At 47.0% G+C, this 23327-nt stretch overlaps 2 protein-coding genes across 8 annotated transcripts in view; both read left to right on the top strand.

Moving 5' to 3' along the window:
• The window catches only part of LOC107511276 (adhesion G protein-coupled receptor E4), a 40091-nt gene extending 38242 nt beyond the window's left edge, over window positions 1-1849 (top strand). For both annotated transcript variants that reach the window (XM_016145542.2, XM_036234016.1), the window contains one exon: window positions 592-1849. In XM_016145542.2, the coding sequence (XP_016001028.1) occupies window positions 592-594 (3 nt within the window). In that variant the 3' untranslated portion in view covers window positions 595-1849. The remainder of the gene's footprint in view (window positions 1-591) is intronic.
• Window positions 1850-5044: 3195 nt separating this feature from the next.
• On the top strand, window positions 5045-22989 carry ZNF557 (zinc finger protein 557). 6 transcript variants are annotated; one of them, XM_016145565.2, is made up of 9 exons: window positions 5045-5114; window positions 5879-5969; window positions 8611-8808; window positions 11397-11523; window positions 14804-14889; window positions 15417-15543; window positions 18738-18833; window positions 19327-19409; window positions 19866-22989. In XM_016145565.2, exons 4-9 carry the CDS (start codon window positions 11502-11504, stop codon window positions 20646-20648), a joined length of 1197 nt encoding a protein of 398 aa, XP_016001051.2. In that variant the 5' UTR covers window positions 5045-5114; window positions 5879-5969; window positions 8611-8808; window positions 11397-11501; the 3' UTR covers window positions 20649-22989. The 6 variants fall into 6 exon arrangements, with proteins under 6 accessions (XP_016001051.2, XP_016001059.2, XP_016001042.2 ...); XM_016145573.2 differs by having other exon boundaries at window positions 5108-5129; XM_016145556.2 differs by lacking the exon at window positions 5045-5114 and adding an exon at window positions 5136-5378.
• The last annotated feature ends 338 nt before the right edge of the window (window positions 22990-23327 follow it).

Below are 23327 nucleotides of genomic sequence, written 5' to 3'. Positions count from 1 at the left end.
TTGTTCTACTCTGAACCATGTCAATATTCCTTTTTATTCATTCCAAATGATCAAGAGTCAACTATATAAATGACCTCGGAGATAATTATAATCTCTTATCTTTGAACAGCACATTATATTCTAAAAGACACACACTTCAGCCTTAAAATCTTCATTAATCCTCTCTGGCATTTAAGGGATCTGTCGCTGTTGTGTTTAAATGTAGCCAAAGTTCCTGGGTTCAAACCCCGACTCCACCACTCCCAGGCTGTGTGACCTTGCAAAAGTCACTTAAAATCTCTGTGCTTCAGTTTCTCATCTGTAAAATGGGGATGAGGACAGTATCTCTCTCATCATGAGAATTAAATGAGGTCATAGGTGTTAAGTGCTTAGAATGCCACCTGGCACACAGTGAACGCACTGCAAATGTTTGTGAAAAGATTAAATTAAAGAAAAGACCATCTACGATGGCTGAGGGAGCTGCAGAGTCACATAGTAGGACCTCTTTGTTCAGCTTCGGCCCTTACGAGAAGTCCAGTTTGTCAGCTCCTTTTGGTTAATTTCTGAGGTGTTAATTTCTCATCGACTTTTTCTCCATTTCATCTCCCCCAGTAGGAGGAACCCGGGAAGTCATCAGAATTCTGTCTCAGAAGAGAAACTACATTCGTCCAACCACAGCCTGAGATTCATCTTGTCACCCCTCTGTGATCACATACGGATAGGACAAATTGCACTATCTGTATCTGTCCTGTGAAAATGAATTCTGACACTCTTGAATTTCGGCTTCTATCTCCATAGAAAGAAAGGGGCATAGGGGAGGATTCTTAGACCTAGAATCCAGTGTTATATGTAATGTACAATTCATTTTAGGGATCCTTTTTAATGAGGAAGGAAAAGTGTAGATTTTTTTTCTTCTGGCAATTGCCACCTTGCCTAACTGTGAGTTCAGCTCACAATTCAATCCCTCTGGCTTCTCTGTTGAAATTTATGCTTATGAAGTTTTTTGCATCGCTCGACATCTGCATAATTCGAAAGTTCTTACGTGAAGAAATATACAAAGGGAGTTACATTCTCACCATGCAGAAACTCACCACCATCCCTGCTTCTGGTGCGTTGCCACGGGGGAGGAGTTCATGGTCAGGATATCAGCACTTTCCTGTGTTCTTTGCCTGATGATTTCTTTAAATCTACTTGTATACCCAGGTTAAAAATAATTTAGTTTGCTTAGTGTCACCTCGAACATCTCCTAGTGTAAATTGTCATAAAACAGCACGATGTATTGCAGCGATTGTTTGGCCTCGTTTGTTTTGTGTTACCCCTTCCGAATCTTTTCCAAAGTTAGTGGATTTTTAGGAGTGTTTTTCAGCAGTAGAATTAATAAATGAATGGATGGCTTTGTCCCTCGAAAACGTTTTAAAAGCAATTTTGAATTATAATGATGGCACATGTGTAAACAGCAGCCAAGAGTCACCAAGATTCATTTGAAGAGCTTTCGTGTGTGGTTTTAGGTCGAGGACAAAGAGTCATGTCCCTTTTCTGCTCCAACGCTTTCTCCACAAAACAGCACTGTAACCAGAGTGTATGATTCACTCCACCTGCTGGTTTTGAAACTGTCCTATTCCATTCGAAAAGTTAAAATTGAGGGAGACTCATGTGGGTTTCTACATTGTGCAATTTAAAATTTACAGAAATAAAACACATGAAAACACAATTTGGCACTAACTCTTCAAATCGACTTTTATTTAAAAATTCCATCGCTAGGAATTTATCCCAGGGATATGGTGATAAGTGTAATTTATCAATGCAGGGTGATCTGGTCTGTACATTCAGGGTGATGCGACGTATTCCATCGCCTTGAATTATTGGCTGTGATAGGCTGGACAGAGGAAAAGGGACATTTTGTATGAAAAACGTAACTTTAGACCTGCAAATACATTTACAAGTCCGTGAAGCTGTCACACTCAACGAGAAGACAAGCCAGCACGGCTTATTCCTGCCTGCCACCAAACACTGGAGAACCGTAACAGCGTTAGTCTCCCTGAGCCTCTCCTGAGCATACTGGACCATTTCATGGATGTCACGAAGTCACTGTGACTCCCTTCGATGAAGTCGCCGCTTCGATAAAGAACATTCGGGAGCAAAGGTTCGCTCTGATGCAGCAGTTGGGAGCCAGTAGTGGCAAAGGGCCAAAGAAAGACTGACCAAATCCTGGGAATAAGGTTCCACTTCGTTGCACTGCTGCTTAATGGTTCCACTCGCTGATCGTTTACTCACTTGTTGGATGAGAGAATACGTGTGTGTGGCAAGAAAGGAGTGGCTCCGTTTCCTCGGTGGTCGGTGCCAATTCCATGCCGACGGGAATCCCTAATTTGAGGTGTGGTGGAGGAGGAAACTGTATTCCATGCAAATGGCTCAGTGATGAAGCAACAGGGCTGCGAGGTACGTCTACAGTGTTTGCTCTGTTCTGGAAAGGCTGCTTTGGCGTTTCAGGGCAGACCTCTCCGTGGCAAAGGAAAGTGCGCTCCCTGAGCCACAGGCGAGCTGACAGAAAAACAGAGAAGTCCCTGCCCCTGGTCTCTGATTGGTCTGTCCTCATGCAAATAAGGGCTCTGAGTCCTCACAGTGTGATTGGTCCCACTGGTCAGAATGGAACCCCCCTGATTGGCTGGTGAACACGAGGCTCTAGCTGCACAGCTCTGATGACTGGCTAGGAAAGACCTCAGTGCTATTGGTTGAAATATAATTCCCAGGTCTGCTTCATCAGGGCTGGCTCAGATGGCAGGAACACAGTGCAGGCAGGCGGTTGGGTGGGGGCACAGGAAGCTTGGCGCAGGCTTCCCCCTGAAGCAGGATGTGAGAGGCACTTGTTTAGAAACAGGCTGCTGGGCTCTGTTTGCTTGTTTGTTTTTTTTTAAATTATTTGATCCCAGTTAGACACCAGGAGCCCTTCTTGCCAGGTATTTCCTTTCTTAGGGTCCACACTTGCCTCTTCATATTGACATTTTCGAACTGGCTCTTTGCTATCAACCAAGCCAAACAACTAAAGAGCGCTCTCACATACAATAACTGGCGTTGGGTTTAAAGGGAATAGTCGCACTCACAGGAGCTCCCAGACACGTTTACGCAGTACTTTCCATTCACTGTTTCTATTCCATTGTTTGTAATGGGAACATGGAGTCGGTCCATCAGCACCGTTTCGATAATTATGGTACAGCCATAGAATGTAATAGGTAAATACGTAAAGCAGTTACTAACAGAACTAAAGGGAGAAACAGGCAAAAACACTCTCATAGTAGGGGACTAAATACCCCCACCGTCTGATATGGACAGATCGTCCAAACAGAAAATTGATAAGGAGATAACATCCTTAAATGACATGTTAGACCAACTGGACATAAATGACATTTACAGAGCCTCCTGTCCCAAAACAGCTGCTTATACATTCTCTAGTGCACACGGAACAGTCTCGAGGATTGACTGCCAGAGACACAGAGACAGCCTCGACTTATGGAAGAGGGTTGAAATCACACCAACCGTGTTCTCTGATCATAATGCTTGAACACTAGAGATCAACGGTGAAAAGAAGGTGGGAAGAATCTCAGATACATGGGGATTAGACAACCTGGTACTGAAGAACAACTGGGTCAGAGAAGAAATAAAAAGACAGGTGGACGGGTACTTAGGAATGAATGATAATGATAGTACAACATGTCGAAACTTTTGGGACATGGCAAAAGGGGTCCTAAGAGGAAAGTGCGTATCATTACAGGCCTAGCTCCAAAAACAAGGACCGGCCCACATAAACAACCTGACGCTTCATCTTGGAAAACGAGAAAAGGAAGAGCAAATGGAGTCAAGTCAGCAGAAGGAAAGACATCATTAAAATTCGAGCAGAAATAAATAAAATTGAAAATGAAAAAAAAAAACAACAACAATAGAAAAAGTAAATGCAACAAAGAGCTGGTTCTTTGAGAAGGGTACTAAAATGGGCAAACCTCTGGTTAGACTCACTAAAGAAAAAAGAGAAAGGGCACAAATAAAATCGGGACTGAAAGAGGGGAAATTATGACACAGCGCAGAAATTCGAAGGATCATACAAGAATACTATGAAAAATATATCACACCAAATTTAATAACCTAGGAGAAACGGACTAGTACTTAGAAAAATACATTTCTCAGCTTTTAACTTTCTAATTACTTTCTTCTCTGCAAAAATTCTCTTATACATCTTAAAACATAATTTACTTTGTGCAATATAATTATTTAAGGAATTATAAATCAAGTGGATGTTTATTGTCTTATTACATAAATGTTTACCATTTAATGACATGTAAATCTTATCCAGTTGGGCCATGTAGGATAGCATGAATATATTGCCTTTGCATTTTTTTTCTTTTAATCTTTGACATGGTAAAAATTCCATTTTCTTCCTATCAATTTATCACTGGTTCACTTGTCTGCACCAGAAATATAAATCTTTCTTCAGTAGATCCAGATGCATGAGACAATTCACTAGTTTCAATATTTCCTTGGAAACGTGCACAAAAAATGAAAAGTCCTAAACACGGGCTTGTCGCTCTATTAGGCTTTGTGAGGCTGGGTCGACGTGGAGGAAAGATCGAAGACGAGCTGTTTGTTTCGCATCCTGCCATCTGCACAATCTACGGTCCAGGGAAAAGTGCCGCCTCCAGGCCTCCTCTAGGGGTGACCTCCTCCCGCTGTCCAGCTCGCAGAGACGATTCCAGCCGCGTCTCCGCCTTACCCACCCCTGGAATTGAACTCCGCCCACCTCCCCGCCCTTCTGCTCCAGCTCCGCCCCCTCGAGCTGGCCCCACCCCCGAGCTGGCCCCACCCCCGGAGCTGGCCACACCCCAAAGCTGGCCCCACCCCAAACCCCGCCCTCTGTGCCCGGAAGCCCCGCATCCTGGCCCCCGCCCAACGCCCCTCGCGGTAAATCGGTCTCCCGCGGCCCCCCGGTCAGATCGCCTCCTCCGCCTCTAGGCCCCGGGGGTGCCGCTCTCCGCGGCGGACCGCCCGCGACCGGAAGCCGCCGGCCGGGACCGGAAGTGGGGCGGCGGGGGCGGCTGCTGCGCAGCGCGCGCTGGCGTCCCGGGCGGGGCCTCCGCGTTCGCGTGGTGCGTCTGGCCGCGGTGCGAGGGGACCTTGTCCCGGGCTCTGGCAGGGGTGCGGGCCGGGGGTGGGGCTCGGGCCGAGGGCGCCCGGGTCGCGGCTGGGCGACCCCGCGCGCCTCCCGGGACCCCCGCTCCTCCGCTGGGCTGGTCTCGGTGGGCGTCCGGAAGCTGCTGTTACCCCCCAGCTCTGGACGCAGCGGTCCCCTCCTCACAGCGTCCATCCGTCATCCTCACCCGGCGTGGTTTCTGCCGCGAGGGGACTTTGAGGTGGTCTGCGGTCGTTGTTTGGGTTGTTACTAACGGAGGGATTGCCCCGGGCAACGAGAGGGCGGAGGTCAGGGATGGCGCTCCAGGCCCGCGGTGCACAGGACGGCCCATGCCGAGCCACCGGGCCCCGGACGTCAGTGGTGCTGAGGTTTAGGGCATCCTGCTCCAAGGCCTTAAAATCTCAGAGACCCTGAATGAACTGTTTAAAGTCAGCCGAGTTACTTACTGGGTCCCCAGTGAGGAGCCATGTTTAGAGTGTCTGCGGTCACCAAAAACACTGGCCAGCGAAATGGGTTGAGCATGCATGAAACTGCTTTCTCCCACTCGGGGAGCAGATGGCTGGATGGGAATTGGGAAAATCCGGTTACAGCCAACAGTTACAGATTCACTAGTGAATACAGAAAAGAAACGTGCATAGGGTGGCCTTTCCGTTTAACAATCGTACTATGCCCGGTAAAAAGCCTCAAAAGCAATCTTTGTGCCTTTTTATTCTTCCTCAGACAAGAAAAGCATTTCTGGACCTCAGCTTTGATTCGAAACCAGCCTCAAGGCTCCCCTTTGCTTGCTGACTGAAGATTTCTGTGTGACCAGGTGAGGACTGTGTAGCCTGTGACGACAGGCTCCGGGCGCCTCCACCGTGCGGAAGAACTACTCACGGGCTTTCCTGAGCTCGGTCTGTGAACACAAGGGATCGCTAAGTGAGAGAATCTTAAGAGAAATTATTTATGTTTGATGAAATAGATTCAGGGGAAAGAGAGTAAGGTGTGTGTAATTTTGTGTGTGTAACTAATTCAGTAAATATGCAAATAAGGACACATGTAAATAACTACATATGTGCAACAGTTTAGAAATACATATTTACTTGCATTCCATAATACTGAAACTTTTAGGATTTCATATATAAGTGTGACAGTATAATTTTCTTACATGTATACAAGTCTTCCCACCAGCAGACCTCCTTAGCAGCATTCCTCAGGATGCTCAGTTTGACCTCTGAAGTTCTGTAAAATCTCCACAAAGATTCAGATTGTACAGGCATTGGAGGGCAGAAGTGATTTGAACTTTTTTATGCTAGTAACAGATTTAAAATTAAATTGACCAGCAACCAGATGTATTTAGAGCCAGTGGATTTTAATTTTTTTCTTAACGAGATTTAAAATTATGTGGAAGAATGTTAAGCAACAGCTTGTAGATCAAAAGATGGGGCATTAGTTTCTAAAGATTGGCCTCCACAACTTGTCTTCTAATAGAAATTAACTTTGTCCCTTAAAACTTTTTTGAAATAAGTCTGATGATTCATATTGCAGAGAAGCATATTAAATAATTTTATATTTAATTGTTGGGTTTTATTCAGCGTGTGTGTGTATGTGTACATGTGCGCATGCCTTTTTTACTGACTTTCCTATAACATTCTTGAGAGGAATATTTGCTTGTCATGCAATAGATATTCTTTGAGTGCACGATTTAGGGCGACCAGCCATTCTCATTATTTAGGACTGAGGATTTGCCAGGAAACAAGACACTTACTGTTCAAACAAGAATCGTTATAGACGAACCAGAATAATTCATCATCTCTATAAGCCAGGCCCTGGGACAGGTGCATAGGGACCCTGTAGAACCAACCAGGCCTTGTCCTTCCTCTCTGGAGTTTACATTCTAACAGGGAAGGTGAATTGTAAACAGCTGATTGTGCAAGTGATGTGGGAGCTTGGCGCGGAGGACCCAACCTGAGGGGACAGGGACGCCCTCTTGAGAAGGACCGATGCTTAGCTTGAGAGCTAAGGTTGGCACTGGGTTTAGCCGGTCATAGGACTCGCCTGGAGCGAAAGCGTGGGGGTATGTTTAAGAGAGCATTTCAGGCAGAGAGAGCTGCATGAGAACAGTCCCTAAGGCAGGAGAGCCTGGTGTACTGTGAACTTGGGAGGATGGGGACAGCTGGAGCCAGGACAACAAAGTCGGGAAGGGGTGCGAGCTAACTGGACAGGTGGGCAGGTGGGACCAGATCAGGCATCACTTTGGGCTGTATTTTAAGGCCAGTGGGCACTCATCGAACAGATGTGAGCAGGATGATGTGGTTAGCATTTGATTTTTGCGCGTGAGTTAAAATGGACTTCAGAATTAAGAATGAGGGCTTATGAGGGAAGATAGGAGGTATTAGGAAGAAGTTTAGAAATAAGACGGTTGTTCCCTAGGCCTGGATAGTGGCTGTGGAGGAGGAAAGAAGCCGGAATAAGAGGCCTTAGAGTTGAGAACTAAGGTAACATAACGGTGCTCGCATTCACGCGTGCACTTGTCCGACGGCACGGAGCACGCGCTGTGCTCCTAGCTCCTGTCCTTGCTGACGTGTGGGCAGTGTCCTCTCCCAGGTCCCTGTTCCGCCACGCTTTGCCACTCACAGGCCCCTTCCTCCACTTCTTAGGAAGTCAGGCTTGAGTATGTCTCCTCCACGACGGTGGCCATTAGCCACATGTAATCGTTTCATTTAAACCAATGAGAAATTACAATTAAAATACAATTAAACACTCATTTTCTCAGTCCCACTGGCCACATTTCAGGTGCTGAGTAGCCACACGTGGCTCGTGGCTGCCGTACTGGACAGAGCAGAGTTACGGAACATTCTGTTGTCACTGATGGTTCTGTTGGGCAGCACTGGGGTTGAGTGGCCCTTTCTCTGTGACCCTCCCAGCACCAGCATATCTAAGAGGGTTCAGGAGTCTCTGAATCTTTAACCTGAGCAGCGCCCCCTCCTGTCCTCATGTGAGACTTTAGCTGTCTGAAGACCCCGAAGGCGTACATGTGGCCTGACAGTGTGCCCGGCACCTTCTCAGCTTCCTCTCCTCCTGGGGCTCTGTGAGCTGGCTGGCCTTCCCTCGCCACTTAGCTCAGTGACTGGCTGTTCCTAACTGCACATGCGGTCCCTGGCGGGGAGAAAGATGTGATCCTCCACCTGCAGCAGGTAGGAAACTTCCGTGGGTCTGCTGGACGTACACCGAGGCTCTGAGGGTTTGATGTGAAAGGCCATGTTAGTTTCCTATATCTGCGGTAGTGACTTGCCATCAGCTTTGTGGCTCAAAACACTGCACATTTATTTTCCTGCAGTTTTGAAGTTCAGAAATCTTAACTAGGTAGGCAAGGCTGTGTTTCTTCCGGAGGCCGTGGAGGAGAATCCGTCCCCTGGCCTTTTCATGCAGAGGCCACCCGCATGGCTGACGGCTCCTCTTCTCATCCGCAGAGCCAGCGGTGTAGCATCTTCCAGTCCCTCCGTCTTGCTGTCTGACATTGCCATCATCGCGTCTCCTTCGCTGACCCTGACGCTCCCGCCGCCCTTCGTAAGGACCCTCGTGATGACGCTGGGCACACCTGATGATCCAGGATCATCCTCCGGTCTTAAGTTCTCTACCTGCAGCATATCTGCAGGTCTCTTTGCCACGTAAGTAACACATTCCCAGGTTCTGAGGGGTAGGACGTGGGCATCTTTGGGGCGGGGCATCCATCTGCACACCACGCAGCCCCGGAGTCATGCTTTGTACCTCGATTCATTTTTTCATTTACATTCATTGGAGAAAAGAATCACTGTCAATACTTAGAAGTCTTCTCTTTCATTTTTCAGCTATACATTTCTTCATGACGTGGGTAGCCTATAAGTTATTGAACTGATTCCCTGTTCATGGCCATTTCTGTTGTTTCCAATCCTTTGGTATCATAAATAGGCCACGGTGAATACTCTCACTGTTTCGTGTTGGTCTCAGCATGTTAGTAACCAGTGTGGCTGGAGTGGCCCTTGTGGCTCTGGTGAGACTGTGAGATGCCCTTCACCAGGAGCCATCAGGACGCTGAAAGATACGGGTTTGTTACTTACAAGACCTGGAAAGCATACCTTATTCAGGCCACACACAGAGGTCACAGGTAGAGAGAGCGCGTATGGGCCTGGGGTTCTGCTTTTATTGGGGTATAGGGTAGGGGTCTAAGGGTTCATGGGTCTACTCTTTCTAGGTGAATTTAAAACGTAAGAGCAGGAGTTTAAAGTGCAGGAAGAGAAAGCAAACAGGCAGTCCAAATGGTCAGTTATGGAAATTAACCAAGGTCTCTAAAATAAAGAGCCTCTGTGGGTGAGGTGGCCTGGCTCTCTTATCTAGCCCTGAGGCTGCCGATGTGTTTATTAGAGCTAGATGTCTCTTTGAAATGGATGCTGTCTTGGCAACCAGAACTTAAGCCAGGCACTTACATTCCAAATAAAAAAAAAAAAAAATGTCCGGGCTTACCCTAAACTCACCGTCTTTTAGTATTTGCGTGTCTTTGAGATAGATTCCTAGAAGTAGATTGACAGGGGAAGAGTCAATGTTTTTGCATTTTGCTTTATATTGACAAATTCCTTCCGCAGGAGTGGTACTCCGGCAGTGGGTCAGGGTGCCTTTCCGTGCAGCCAGTAAAAGGTGGTCCGCCCCGTCTCTGTTGATCGGACTGATACATGATAGATGTGCAGTTGCAGCCTACTTCTCTGCGAATAAGTTTGCTGGTTCTATCCACTCGAATTAGTAGTGGTGGAAACACATTACACTGTGTTGCTGAGCGGGACGTGAAGGAAGGAGAGGCAGCCTGAAAACGGGCGTGATGAGGGGGCGGGACTGGGGAGTAACCGGAAGGAAACCGGCTGTTAGGGGAGGTTTACTCCACTGCTGAAGATGCTGCGCTGGTTACCTGGCGTGAGGGCTTGGCTGGCAGAGGGGGAGAGTTTCAAGGAGAGGGTAGACAGGCAGCTGATGGTGCGCAGCGCCCGGAGGCAGGCGGGATGGGGCAGGACGAAGCCTCCGTGCCGGGGTGGCCGGCCTTGTAGAGAAGGGGACGCAGCTCCTGGTTCGTAACAGAGGAGAGGGAGGAAGCTGGGTTCAGATCGTCGTTTTGGTGGTAAGGTAGGAAGGGAAATTTCTCTCACGGTCATTTTGAGAAGTAGGATTCAGGGCCATCTGCTGAAAGTGAGGGTGTTTTTGATATCTACTGCGGCATAACAAATTATCTCTAATCTTAGTCACTTAACACAATAATAGTCATTTCCTGTCTCTCACAGTTTCTGTAGCTCATAAATTCAGCTTAGCTTGAAGGATCTGGCTCGGGAACTTTCCTGATTTCTTAGCTGGAGGTCGGCTGGGATCACAGTCACCTGAAGGCGGCTCGGCTGTGCCGGAGGATTCACTTCCAGGGCGGGTCACTCACAGGCCGGCGCGTTGGAGGGGAGCCTCCGTTTCCTGCCCAGCAGCTCTCTCCACGGGCTGCCGGACCTTTCCCGCGGCGTCGTCTGCCCAGGTGCTGCCACGGAGCAGGCAGATTGCTGTGGTCGGAGTCGGGCTGGGCCACTGAAGGGGGCGGGGCGACGAGGAGCTTGTGGAAATGAGGGACGTTGCAATCCCAGCTGCGGAAGCGTGAAAGGAGGGAAGGTGGCCGACGGAGAGCAGGACAGCAGGGCAGTAGGTGGACCGAGTTCTTCACGTGGTAGAAGAAACAAATAGTGAAAGAAAAATGATGAGTCGAGCAAGGTAGACGTTGAGGAGGCGGTGTCAGAGAGTGGAACTTCCGAAGTGTTGTCTGGATGGTGACGACAGAGCCCGGGGCGGCGCCCATGGAAACGCGCGGCTTAAAGGGAGTGGAGCTCACTCATGGCGCAGAGTCCGACGCGTCCACGCGAGCTGGGGCTGGAAGCCCAAAGCCTAAGGGGAGCCTGGTGCCAGCGCCTCGCGTGAACAGGGGTTGTCGCTTGTGATAGCCACGTGTGTGGGGAGACCGTGCCCTGAAACTAAGTGAAGCGAGGATTTTAAATGTGCTGGTCATACCCTGGTGGACAGGAGTTAAGTTTCGCCATCACGTGACCCTGAGTCCATCACCTGCTAGGCAGAAGAAAGGCCCAATGGCAAAGGCGTTGCATTTTGGAGGAGGCCACGATGGGCAGGCTCAGGTAGATTGGTCCTCAGTAACCTGGAGGGGGAGAAAGGCTGTGAGTTTCTCCTGTTTTCCCATTCGTTCCAGAGCCTCGTCCTGAGTGCGCTGTGGGAGTGAGAGGGGGAGCCTCCTGGTCCCCCCTCTGCGCCGTCGTTCAGGAAGACTTACTGTCCGGATCGCAGGACTGTGGCCATGGTTCTGTTCCCCACCCGCGGTGAGTTGTGGGGTCCGCGCCGCTCTCACAGTCCAAGCGTTAGAGGCCCGTGGGGAGGGGGAGGAGGAGCAGCGGGTGGGGCAGGAATGGCCCCCAGTCACTGGTGCCTAACCGGGTGGTTTTGGGTATTTGGGGCTTCTGTGGTTTGACTGTCTGTGCAGATGTCACCTGTGCAGTGAATGGGCAGGAGCTTTTGAATTTTAGCTCTTCTTCTGTTTATAAACTTGATAAAATAACGACGATGTCCCTTAGATTTTCAGTTTCCTCTTCTGCAAAATGGGAAGAGTCTGTTCCTCAAGCACAGTGTAACCCCGAGCCCTGTCTGCTGGCTCTGCCTGAGCCAGGGCTCTACTCTGGTTTCTGTTTTTTCATACGTATTTATATTTTTACAGTTTTCAGTTATGATCGACATACAATATCATATCAGTTTCAGGTGCACAACACAGTGATTAGACATCATTTCTGTAACTTTTGAAGTGATCACCTCAGTAAATCCTGTACTCGTCTGACACCATGCGTAGCCATGACAGTGCTCCTGACTCTGTTCCCCAGGCCGTACTCTGCATCCCCGTGACCGTTTTGTAACTACCAGTGTGCGCCTCATCCTCCCCCCTCCCCTGAGCTGTCCCCAGCTCCCCAATCTGACAACCTTCGAGACGCTCTCTGTATAGGAGCTCGCTTCTGCTGTTTGTTTAGCCTGTTCTCTGGATGCCACATCTGACGTTTCTCTGTCTCTTTGACTTACTCCCCTCAGTACAATACCCTCTAGGTCCATCCATGTTGCAGCTGGCGAGATTTCGTTCTTTTTTTATGCCTGAGTCACGTTCCGTTGCATATATGTGCATTTATCCATTCATTCATTGACAGGCAGCCAGGTTGCCTTGGCTACTGTAAATAATGCTGCAATTAACATATGGATTCACAGGTCCCTTCAGAGTAGCACTTTGGGTTTCTTCAGGTAAATACCCGGAAGTGGGATCACTGGGTCCTTTTTTGTCTCTTGTTGCAGCTTTTGATTGAAAGTATCGCTGCTCCGGCTTCTCTGTTTGTTTGTTTCCATGTTCACGAAGCATCTTTTTCCATCCCTTGGCTTTTAGTGTGTCTTTCGATCTGAAGTGAGCTCTCGTAGGCAGCATATGTAAGGGTCTTGTTTTCTTATCCATTCAGACACCCTATCTTTTGATTAGCGTATTTAATCCATCAACACTTAAAGTAATTGTTGATAGATATGTAGTTATTGCCATTTTATTCATAGTTTTGATCTTTTTTTTCTTCTTTAAGAGTCCCTCCAATAATTCCTGTGATGCTGGCTTGGCGATGAACTCCTTTAGCTTCTTCTCATCTGTGAAGCCCTTTATCTGTCCCTTGACTCTAAATGATAGCTTTGCTGGGTAGAGTAATCTTAGCTGTAGGTCCCTGCTTTTCATCACTTTGAATATTGCTTGCCAGTCCCTTCTGGCCTGCAATTTCTGTTGAGAAATCAGCCGACAGTCTTATGGGAGCTCCCTTGTAGACAACTAATTGCTTTTTCTTGCTGCTTTTAAGATTCTCTCTTTGCCTTTAACCTTTGGCATTTTAATTATGATGTATCTTGGTGTGGGCCTTTGGGGTTCATCTTTTCTGGGTCTCTGTGCTACCTGGGCTTGTATGTCTATTTCCTTCACCAGATTAGGGGAGTTTTCAGTCATTATTTCTTCAAGTATATTTTCAATTCCTTGCTTTCTTTCTTCTCCTTCTGATACCCCTATGAAGAGAATGTTGGTATGCTTGATACTGTCCCAGAGGCCTCTTAAATTCTCTTCATTTTTTGGATTCCTTTTCCTTGTTGCAGTTCTGATGGGGTGTTTTCTGCTACCTTATCATTAAATCACTGATCTGATCTTCTGCTTCATCTAATTTACTCTTGATTCCTCTCAAGGTATTCTTCATTTCATTTCCTGTATTCTTCATTTCTGATTGGCTCTTTTTATGTTTTCTCTTTCTTTGTTAAAGTTCTCACTGAGTTCATCTGCTCTGCCCCTAGGTTTATTGAGCATCTTCTAACGGGTGTTTTGAACTCTGCGTCTGGTAGATTGCTTGTCTCCATTTTGTTTATTCTTTTTCTGGAGCTTTGTTCTATTCTTTCACATGGGACGTGTTTCTTTGTCTTCCCATTTTAGCTGCTTACGTGAGTGTGTTTTTGTGTATTAGGGCTGCAATGTCTCCCGGTCTCAGTAGAGTGGCCTTACGTAGTAGGTGTGCTGTGGGTCCCAGTGGCACAGTCTTCCCTGGTCCTCTGAGCCAGGTGCTCCAGGTATGTTTCTTGTGTGGGTTGTGTGTGCCCTCCTGTTGTAGTTGAGCCTTGGTTGCTGTTTGTTCATTATGGGAGGGATCGACCCTTGGATTGACTGGTTGTGGTGACCGGCCATGACTACAGTGGAGGAGCTGTTGTGTGGGGACTGACCCTATAGAGCAGGATTCATTCTAGCTGGTCTGTGGTGCCTTCCCTGTCCGCCTTTTGGGTCTTTTGTCCTCAGATGTGACCACAGGTGGTGCTCTGGCTCAGGCCCAAGCTGGCCACTGGGCCTGCAGGCCGGATTCTTCTAAGAGGGGCCCTGCTGAAGGCCAAGATCAGCTGTAGCCTGTGCCCTGCCTTAGACCACCTGGCTTGAGCCAACACACAATCTTCAGATGGCCACCACCCACACTGGGCTTGGAAGTGCCTGAGAGGCCAAGCCATAAACCACAGTCAGCTGCGCTAGTGCCGGGCTTGGGGCTGCGCAGCAAGGGGTTACAGAGCATGTCAAGGCCAGATGCTGTTTGTTTACGTTTTATGTGGGGCCGGGATCCCTCACTTTTCCGGGGGTGTCTCCACAGCCGAGATATTTTTCCCAATCATCAACTGCCACACTTGGATCTGGAACCAACCCATTTCGTGTCTCTGCCCCTCTCCTATCAGTCTCGAGGTGGCCTCTTCTATGTGTCCCTAGTTGTAGGAGTTCTGTTCATCTTGGCTTCAGGTGACTTCCAGTAACAGCTATTCCATAGTTCAGTTGTAACTTTTATGTGGTTGTGAGAGGAGGCAGACACAGTGTTTACCTACTTCGCCGTCTTGACTAGAAGCTCTCCGCTTCGGTTTGTTAATGAAAGCTGTGTGTGTGTGTGTGTGTGTGTGTGTACACACAGACTGGGGTAGGGCCATTCCCAGGGTGGTGGGAAAGCCTCCAGATGTGTGAGTGCTAGAATATAGAGCATACTTGGATTCTTGTGACTCATTTAGGACTCATTTCTTCTTCTCCAGTTCCGTCTCCCCTGTACCCAACATCTCAGAAAGGATGCACAGAGGAGGAAGGGTTTGTTAATGGTTTCCTGACAAGCTGGTTCCTGGTGAGTCACATGTTTTTTCTATATCATTATTCCTTTGGCCAAAAGTTGGACATGTCATTTTTCAGTAACCTGGAGCTTCACAGCCAAACCAGGTCTTCAGGCACCTCAGGATCTTTGGGCGTCTGATGGAGGGTGAGGGGCCACCCAAACAGAGTCAGTGTGTGTCAGTATTTAGTGCATTGCAAGGCTTCCTGCAAGGTCGCCTCCTGCATCATCCTGCTGATAGTTTTAAATGGAAGCTGCATAAAGACATGCTCATTTTCTGAATTCAAGCCATTGACGGTGGCCATCAGGAACTCATTCATACATTCACCAAGTGTTTCTCTGATTTTCACAATGTCCCCGGCCTGTGCCCCTTTGAGATTGAGGGCTGAGCCCAGTAGCAACGAGAGCAGAGCTCAGAACTCTGCTGTACAGAGTACACCTGCTTCGGGTTCTCTGTCCTTGTGCCTGCCGTCCTTGGCCCTTTTCTGATGTGACCTTGGTGGGGGTGGTCCTCGGCTAGGCCATGTTTCTGATGATTTTAGGACTTGGTGACCTTCGAGGATGTGGCCGTTGAGTTTACCCAGGAAGAGTGGGCTTTGCTGGACCCTTCCCAGAGGAAGCTGTACAGAGATGTGATGCTGGAGACCTGCAGGAACCTGGCCTCGCTCGGTAAAGCTGGAGTCACTCCCGCGTCTGTTTAATGCACAGACAAGTCTCTTGTTCTTTTTCTGTTAATCGAGGCAGCATTCACACAACACACAATTCGCGTTCTTAAATTTGTTTTAAAGTGCGCGGTCCAGCGGCTTTGATGTACTCCGCGCCGCGCCCCCGTCAGCACTGTCCAACTGCAGAACGTCGCCGTGGCCCTCAGAAGGGGCCCGTTCCCGCTGAGCGGTCGGCGCCCGTCGCACCCCACCCCAGCCGCTGGCTGGCGCCGATTCGCTTTCTGTCTTGTTTCCTGTGCCTGTTTAGAACATTTCGTATCATCGGATCATGAAACACGTGATCTCTCGTACCTGGCCTTCAGGCAGCGTAGTAAAGTTCTAGCTATGTTGTAGCAGGTGTCAGTTCTTTATTCCTTGTTATGACTGATATTCCATTTTATGGATATACTACATTTTGTTTATCCATTTATTGGTCAGTAAACATTTAGGTTGTTTCCACATACTGGCTATTATAAATAGTGCTCCTACGAATAGTTGTGTATAAGTTTTTATTAAACCTATGCTTTTAGTTTTCTTGGGTATATATCTAGGAGTCGAATGCTGGGTCACATATTACTGTTTAGCTTTTTCAGAAGCTGCCAGCCTTGTTTTCCATGGCATCTGCACCAAAGTATGAGGGCTCCGATTTCTCCACATCTTCCCCAACGTTTGTTTTTTATTTTATTATAGCCATTCACCTGGGTATGAAGTGGTACCTCATTGTTACATATAACGTATCATTGGATTCTTTTTTTTATTCACCCTGCCAAAATCTGCCTTTTAATTGGACATAGATTAATCTTACATTTAAGGTAATTACTGATAAAGAAGGACCTATTTATTCCATTTTGTTACTTGTTTTCCATTTGATCCTCAGTTTCTTCATTATCATTTACTTTTGTGTTCAGCGTTTGCCATTTAAATCCCCTTCTCATACCTTTTTGTTTCTCAGTGTTTTTCTTTTTCCTTCAGTGGCGGTCCTGGGGAGTGCAGTTAGCATTTTAATGCATAATACGCTATTTGGGTTTAACACCAGCTTTGCTCAGCAGCATGCAGAATTTCTGCTCCTATAGAGCCACGTGTCCCCACACCCCCCCTTCTGCTTGAACTGCTTTGTCACAGATTATATCTGTATACATGGCGTGACCATTAACATGGATTTATAATTGTTTTAGCCATTTCTCTTTTAAATTATATAGAAAAAAAAGAGGAACGTAAACCTAAAATAAAGAGCCAATTATTATTGACATTACCTGTGCATTTTCCTTTATCAGTGTTCTTTATTTTTTTATGTGGATGTGAGTCGATATACGTTGTCCTTTTATTTCCGTCTGAGTTCTCCATCAGCATTTCTTGTAGGTAGGCACAGTAGTGATCCGTATCTCCTTCCGCTTCACCTGTTTGGGCTTCGTCGATGTCCTTGGCTGTGTACATTTGTGTTTTCCCATCAAATTCAGTAAAATTTGTAGCCATTATTTCTTCAGATGTTCTTTCTACCTCATTCTCTTTTCTACTTAAGGAACCTCCATCATGCGTATGTTAGTATGTTCGATGATACCCCACAGGTCTTTCAGTCTCTGCTCAAATATTTTTTTCATTTTTTTCTTTCTGTTCTTCAGACTAGGTGATAGAAATTATTCTGTCTCATGGTCATTAATTCCTTATTCTGCCTACTCAGATCTTCTGTGAAACTCTAAGTTTGTGTTATGTATTTTGTAACTCCAAAAAATCCGTGTAGTTATTTTTGAATAATTTCTATCTCTGACATGTTTTCTGCTTGATCAGAGTTTGTTCTTCCTATTTCCTTTAGGTCTTTGAGGATATTTAAAATAGTTGTTTTAAATTCTTTATCTAGTAAGTTCAGTATTTAGGCTTCCTCAGGTACAGTTTTTACTATTTTTTTTCCACCGTAACAGGCCATACATTTGTTTCTTTCCTTCATAATTTTATTTGTTGAAAACTGCGTATTTGGGATAGTATAATATGGCCATTCTGGAGTCTGATTTGCGCATCCCCAGGGTTTCGGCGTTGCTCGTTGTAGTGGTGTTGTGCATATGTTGAGCGATGTTTCTTGTTAATTTTGTGACGTATGCTTTTGTCGTGTATGGCCACTGAGGCTCTGCTGTGCTAGCTTAGTGGTTACCTGGTGGCTTGTCAGAGACTCTCGTGAACGCGTGGAACACCACCACCACCACCACCAGCAGCAGCAACAGCCCTGGTCGTCCCTGCAGATGGGCTCCGCGTGTGTAAGGGAGGAATCGCTTTCGGAATCGGCCAGGCGGTTACAGCCCCGCCACAGCCTTCGCGTCCTGCTGGTGGAGAGCCTCGGGTCAGCCAGTGTGGGGGACCGATGCCTCCTCGGGCCTTTTCTGAGCACGTGCCCGACCTGGGTATTCATGAGGCTTCCTGGATTCAAAGTGTCGACGTAACAGATACCCAAAACCTGTAAAGAATTTTTATAAGAGTTTATTCAAGCAGAACCGACAGTTGCCTTCCCCATGAAATGAATATGTCTGTTTCTTTTCTGACCTTTGTCTCTCTATGGTTAAAAGCTTTAAAACTTCTGAAATATGTATTTAAACCTTGGCATGGGCTTTAGGACTACAGCTGGCCTTTGAATAACATGGGTTTGAACTGTGTGGGTCCACTTTTATGTTGATTTTCTTTGAGGAATGTACACTTGGACCTTCGTATCCCAGGATTCACATTGCGGATTCAACCAACCACAGACTGAAAATAGTATTTTCAGTTCTTAGTGGGGAATCCGTGAATGCAGAGGGCCGATGGTGTGCATGGCTCTATGCCATTTTATATAAGGGACTTGAACACCTGTGGATTTGGGTGTTCACAGGAGACTCTGGAACAACACGTTTTGGGGCAGTCAGAAGTTATATGCAGACTTTTGACTGTGCAGGTATTTGGCAGCTCCAACCCTCTGGTTTTTCAACAGTTAAATGTATTTTATGTCCTGTCACCCAGATACCGAGTGACGATGCTTGTATTGTTGTTCCTTGAGAGTTACAGTGTTGATTAGAATTTAAGTGTAATTATTCCACTGCTCCGCAAGTCACACTTGGCCATCTTAACTGTTGGCTTCGGGTCACGGAGTCGCTTGCCATCCGCACAGAGCCCCTTCAGCATGTCTTTCTCCGTGATTAGGGCATCATGTTAATGAACCCAGCCTCATCCCTCATTTGGAGCAAGAAGGCAAGGTGGTGACAGAGCAGAGAGGACTTCTCCCAGGCACCTGTCCAGGTGAGCGCCAGGTGGATATTGGTCCTTATGAGGAACGTCCGTGCTGGCGGTTTGGGACGCGGGCATATGACAGCAGGAGATGCAGTCAGGGGACTTTGCAGAATGTCCTTGCTGGTGGAGATGGCTTAGAACATTTGGTGGAGCTTCCTCATCTACCTTGTTTTCCTTTTTTAATTTCCGTTCAGCATCTCCTACTTTACTTTGGACTCGGGGAGGGAGGAAAGGTGTCTCTTTAAAAAATATTTAAGATCCAGATGAGCTTTTTATTCACTTACTTCCTACTTAACGTCCCCGATAATTTTTTTCTTTCGTGAATCTCTGGTAAATCTTAATCCTTTTAGAATTCCTTTTTTAATACCTACAGTTTGCATACTCACATCCTTTTCTTTGCAAAACTCCTCAAAAACCCTACATCCTTAGTCTACTTTTACACATGGTGCATTTTACTGTTTCTTTTCTCCGTCAACTTAAATTTCTTTTCATTGTGTTTCAGATTTGGAGACTGTACTTAAAGACAAATGGGTAACTCCTAAGAAGCATGTTTTTAGAAAAAAACGTTCTAGTGGTATAAAAGCGGTAAGACTCACATGGGGTAATTCTTGGTTTTTCACAATAGGGAATTTCATAAGTCAGAAAAGCCACAAAACAAACAGGAGAGTCTCATTCACACATGAGAAAATGGTGTCTCTGGAGAGAGGCTGTGAAGTAGTTGTGAATTTTGAGGAAATTATAAGTTAGCTTCAAACTTGTTTCTCCACAGAGTTTCCACGAGTAAATGTTTCCTTAAATTTGACTGTTGAATCGTAACATGGTCTTAAAATTATTTTTAAAATGCTCTGTGAATATGATCAGGCCTCGCGTTGTGTATCTTACGGAACCTCTAAGAGCTCAGACTGGGCAGAAGTCGTATGCCAGCACTGAGGACAGTGGAAACATCACTTACTAATAATGTCGCAGTTTCTGGGAGAGAGGGTTTGTGCGAATACTAAAAACGTTATAAATCATAGCTGCCCTTCATCTCTTAATGGACAGGAGAGAAATCATCTTGGCGTGAAACTCAACGAATGTAATCAGTGCTTCAAGGTCTTCAGCACAAAGTCGAACCTTACTCAGCACAAGAGGACGCACACCGGAGAGAAGCCCTACGACTGCAGCCAGTGCGGCAAGTGCTTCAGCAGCAGGTCCTACCTCACCATCCACAGGAGGATCCATAACGGGGAGAAGCCGTACGGATGCGGCGACTGCGGGAAGACCTTCAGCGACCCCTCCTCCCTCCGGCTGCACGTGAGGATTCACACCGGAGAAAAGCCCTACGAGTGTAACCAGTGCTTCCACGTCTTTCGCACGAGCTGCAACCTCAAAAGCCACAAGAGAACCCACACGAGGGAGAACCATCACGAGTGTCGTCAGTGCGGGAAGGCCTTCAGCACCAGGTCCTCCCTCACCGGCCACAACAGCATCCACACTGGGGAGAAGCCGTACGAGTGCCCCGACTGCGGCAAGACGTTCCGGAAGAGCTCGTACCTGACGCAGCACACGAGGACGCACACCGGAGAGAAGCCCTACGTGTGCGGGCAGTGCGGCAAGTCCTTCAGCAGCAGCTTCTCCCTGACCGTGCACAAGAGGATCCACACTGGCGAGAAGCCCTACGAATGCAGCAGCTGTGGCAAGGCCTTTAACAACCTCTCCGCTGTGAAGAAACACGTGAGAACTCACACTGGGGAGAAACCCTACGAGTGTAGTCACTGCGGGAAGTCTTTCACCACGAACTCTTACCTTTCTGTGCATAAGAGAATACATAACAGGTGGATATGAATGCCGTGGTCACTGGGAACGCTTTCGTCGAGCCTTAGTCCTCAGACAACCTGCGGGAAGTCATGCTAGCTGTGTGAGGCATCCGTTGCTACGTAACAAATTTTCCTCAGAAACGTAGTGGCTTCAAACAACAGACGTCATCTCACAATCTCTGTGGGTCAGGAGTTCAGAAATGGCTTAATTTTGTGCCTGGCGCAGGATCTCATGAGGATGCAGTCAGGATGGTCACCAGGGGCCACAGTCGTCTGCGTTTTTACGGCCGATGGACGTCCTTCCAGAGTGCCTTCCTCACGGGCTGGGCCAGCCAGTGCTGGATGCGAGGGGGGAGCTTCTACTTGCCTGCCGCATAAGACTCTCCACAGGCCTAAGTATATCTGTGATGTAGCAGCAGGTTCCCCAAAAGCATGCGACCTCAGGCAGAGCTAGTGCAGAGGCCAGGTCGTCTTTTAATACCTAGCCTCGGAAGGACACGTTATCACTTCTTCCATGTTGTATTGGACACACAGACCGATTCTGATACGGTGGGAGGAGACTACACAGGTGTGGATAGCAGGAGATCGCTGGGAAGCACCCGGGAAGCTCGCCATGAAATCCGTGAAGAAAGGCCTTCAGCCTTTCAGTCTGTTTGATGTGGAGTACTCACTAACTCTCATGTTTATTCACTCCAGAGAAAAGCCTCATGAATGTGACCTGTGATAAGCTTTCGGTGCGGACTCAGTCAGGTGCCCAGAAGATTCCGCGTTGGGGAGAAGCCTAGGGCGTGTGGTTGCTGCAGCACGGCCTTCAGTGATCTCTGAGGGGTCGTGTGACAGTTCACACTAAGGGGGCAGTCATACACCAGGATACAGAAGCCTTCGGGCGTACTCGTCCCTCAGAACACGTGCAAGCAGGCGCCACAGAGGAGCACTCAGGTGAGGGGCGTGAAAACCCCGCATTACTGAGCGGAACACGATGAGATGTTCAGACTGTATCGGGAAACCTTAAATGTTCCCTCAATTTTTAAGAGATGCGAGGGTCCATTCTGGAGACCAAGTCCCGTTAAATATCACCAGTATTGGAAAGTCTTCCATTGTTTGCCCATTCCCGAGGAAACAGCTCACTGCGAAGAAACCCATGGACGGAAAGGACGGGGGGCGTCTTCAGCGGTGCCTCTCGCCGCAGAGGAGGCACGAAACCCTTCCCCGGACGTGAACCCTGGGCACGCGTTAGCTTCGGAAGATCGTTCAGTGATTCCTTGTCGGCTTGTGAGAACTCACATGAGAGGGGGACCCTAGGGATGTAATCGATGCAGACAAGCCTCAGCTTCACCTCTTCACTGAGTGGCCACAGAGTAATTTAAACTGGAAATGAAAATTGTCAATGTGATGCATGTACTGTGTCCTTTAACAGTACCTAATCCTTAGGTGACCCATTCGCTCATTGATTTTCAGTTTTGTTTTAGTATAAACACTTACGTGTATAGCTACACCCTAAAATAAACCTGAAATTATGTTCCATGGTTTTGTTTGTAACATGTTTGTTATCTACTTTTTCAAATGTCAGTACATACTCAAAAAGGTATTTCTGAATATCTCCTGAGTGACTTAAACATAGTGAAAGTTAGACTGTATGTACTGTATGCTTCTCTCTCATTTAATGGCGATTTTGTCAAGTGCACTCCGTGATGTCGATTCTTTATCTTTCTGGTATCGAATTTGCTTTTAGCTTCTTTCCCAATGTCCATTCTCCCCCACTTAGTTACTTTAAAGAACACGAACCGTTCCATGTAGGTCGTCGACGAGCAGCGTTGACCGCACTCAGCACTGAAGGCTTTCCCGGAGCCCAGGCCGGCCACGAGGCGTGGCGGAAGCCACTGGGCGGACGTCATCAGTCTTCTTTGCCTCGCCTGTATTTGAAAGTGGGCTTGGCCTGGACTTGGACGAGTTATATTTTGATTATGATGACAAAAAATGTAGCAAAACATCACAAAGATGGGGGCTCCCCAAAAGCTGTGATTGGCTGTGTGAACTCCGGACTGCTTAGTCTCTCACACTTTTCCTTACATGATGAAACGTAACCTCTAAGAGAGAGCCAAAGTGATTTTGGGGGTTTATTTTTCAGGTGGCGTTTTGTTCATATCCAGCTGAATGCAGTATCTAACTGGTAAACCTATTGGTCAAACTTTATAAAGGTTCTATTTGTTTGAAAACATTGTATATTCTGTAATTTGTGAATCTAGGCTATATGTGCCTATTAAATCAAGCTAATTGTGTTTTCTGATGTAGTATGCACAGAGTTTTTCCTCAAACTTAATTTAGTGATGGTCTTCCATTTTGGTTATAAATTAACAGATTCATTTTTGTGATTTTGTCCTTTTTTTGTATATGTTTTGATGTGATGTAACTAAACACATGCAGGATTAGTTTTTCTCTTGTGAATTGTTTCTTTTATGTAGGGGCCCTATTTTTATAGCCACATATTTCAATACATTAATAAATAAGCATTTATATAGCCCTTCCATATACTGGACACTTCCGAATGCCTTATGACTATTAAATTTGACTATTCAATAAAAGCTTACGAAATATGTGTCGTTAATATCCTGCTTTTACAGAGAGAAAACTCTGTACACTTAGCTACATGCCTGAGTCCATTGACTAGTCAGTGGTGGCGCCCAGATTTGAGTTTAGACAGCGTGCA

Source organism: Rousettus aegyptiacus, unplaced genomic scaffold, assembly GCF_014176215.1.
Source record: "Rousettus aegyptiacus isolate mRouAeg1 unplaced genomic scaffold, mRouAeg1.p scaffold_m13_p_16, whole genome shotgun sequence".
Classification (NCBI taxonomy): domain Eukaryota; kingdom Metazoa; phylum Chordata; class Mammalia; order Chiroptera; family Pteropodidae; genus Rousettus; species Rousettus aegyptiacus.
The sequence above is the reverse complement of the archived record's forward strand: the minus strand, read 5'-3'. Positions and strand labels throughout refer to the sequence as shown.

Coding starts and splice junctions, on each gene's coding strand:
- ZNF557 (XM_016145565.2), top strand. CDS start 11,502: ATGGTTCTGTTCCCCACCCGCG. Junction 11,524..14,803: donor GGTTCTGTTCCCCACCCGCG/GTGAGTTGTGGG, acceptor CTTCTTCTCCAG/TTCCGTCTCCCCTGTACCCA. Junction 19,410..19,865: donor GTTCTAGTGGTATAAAAGCG/GTAAGACTCACA, acceptor CTTAATGGACAG/GAGAGAAATCATCTTGGCGT.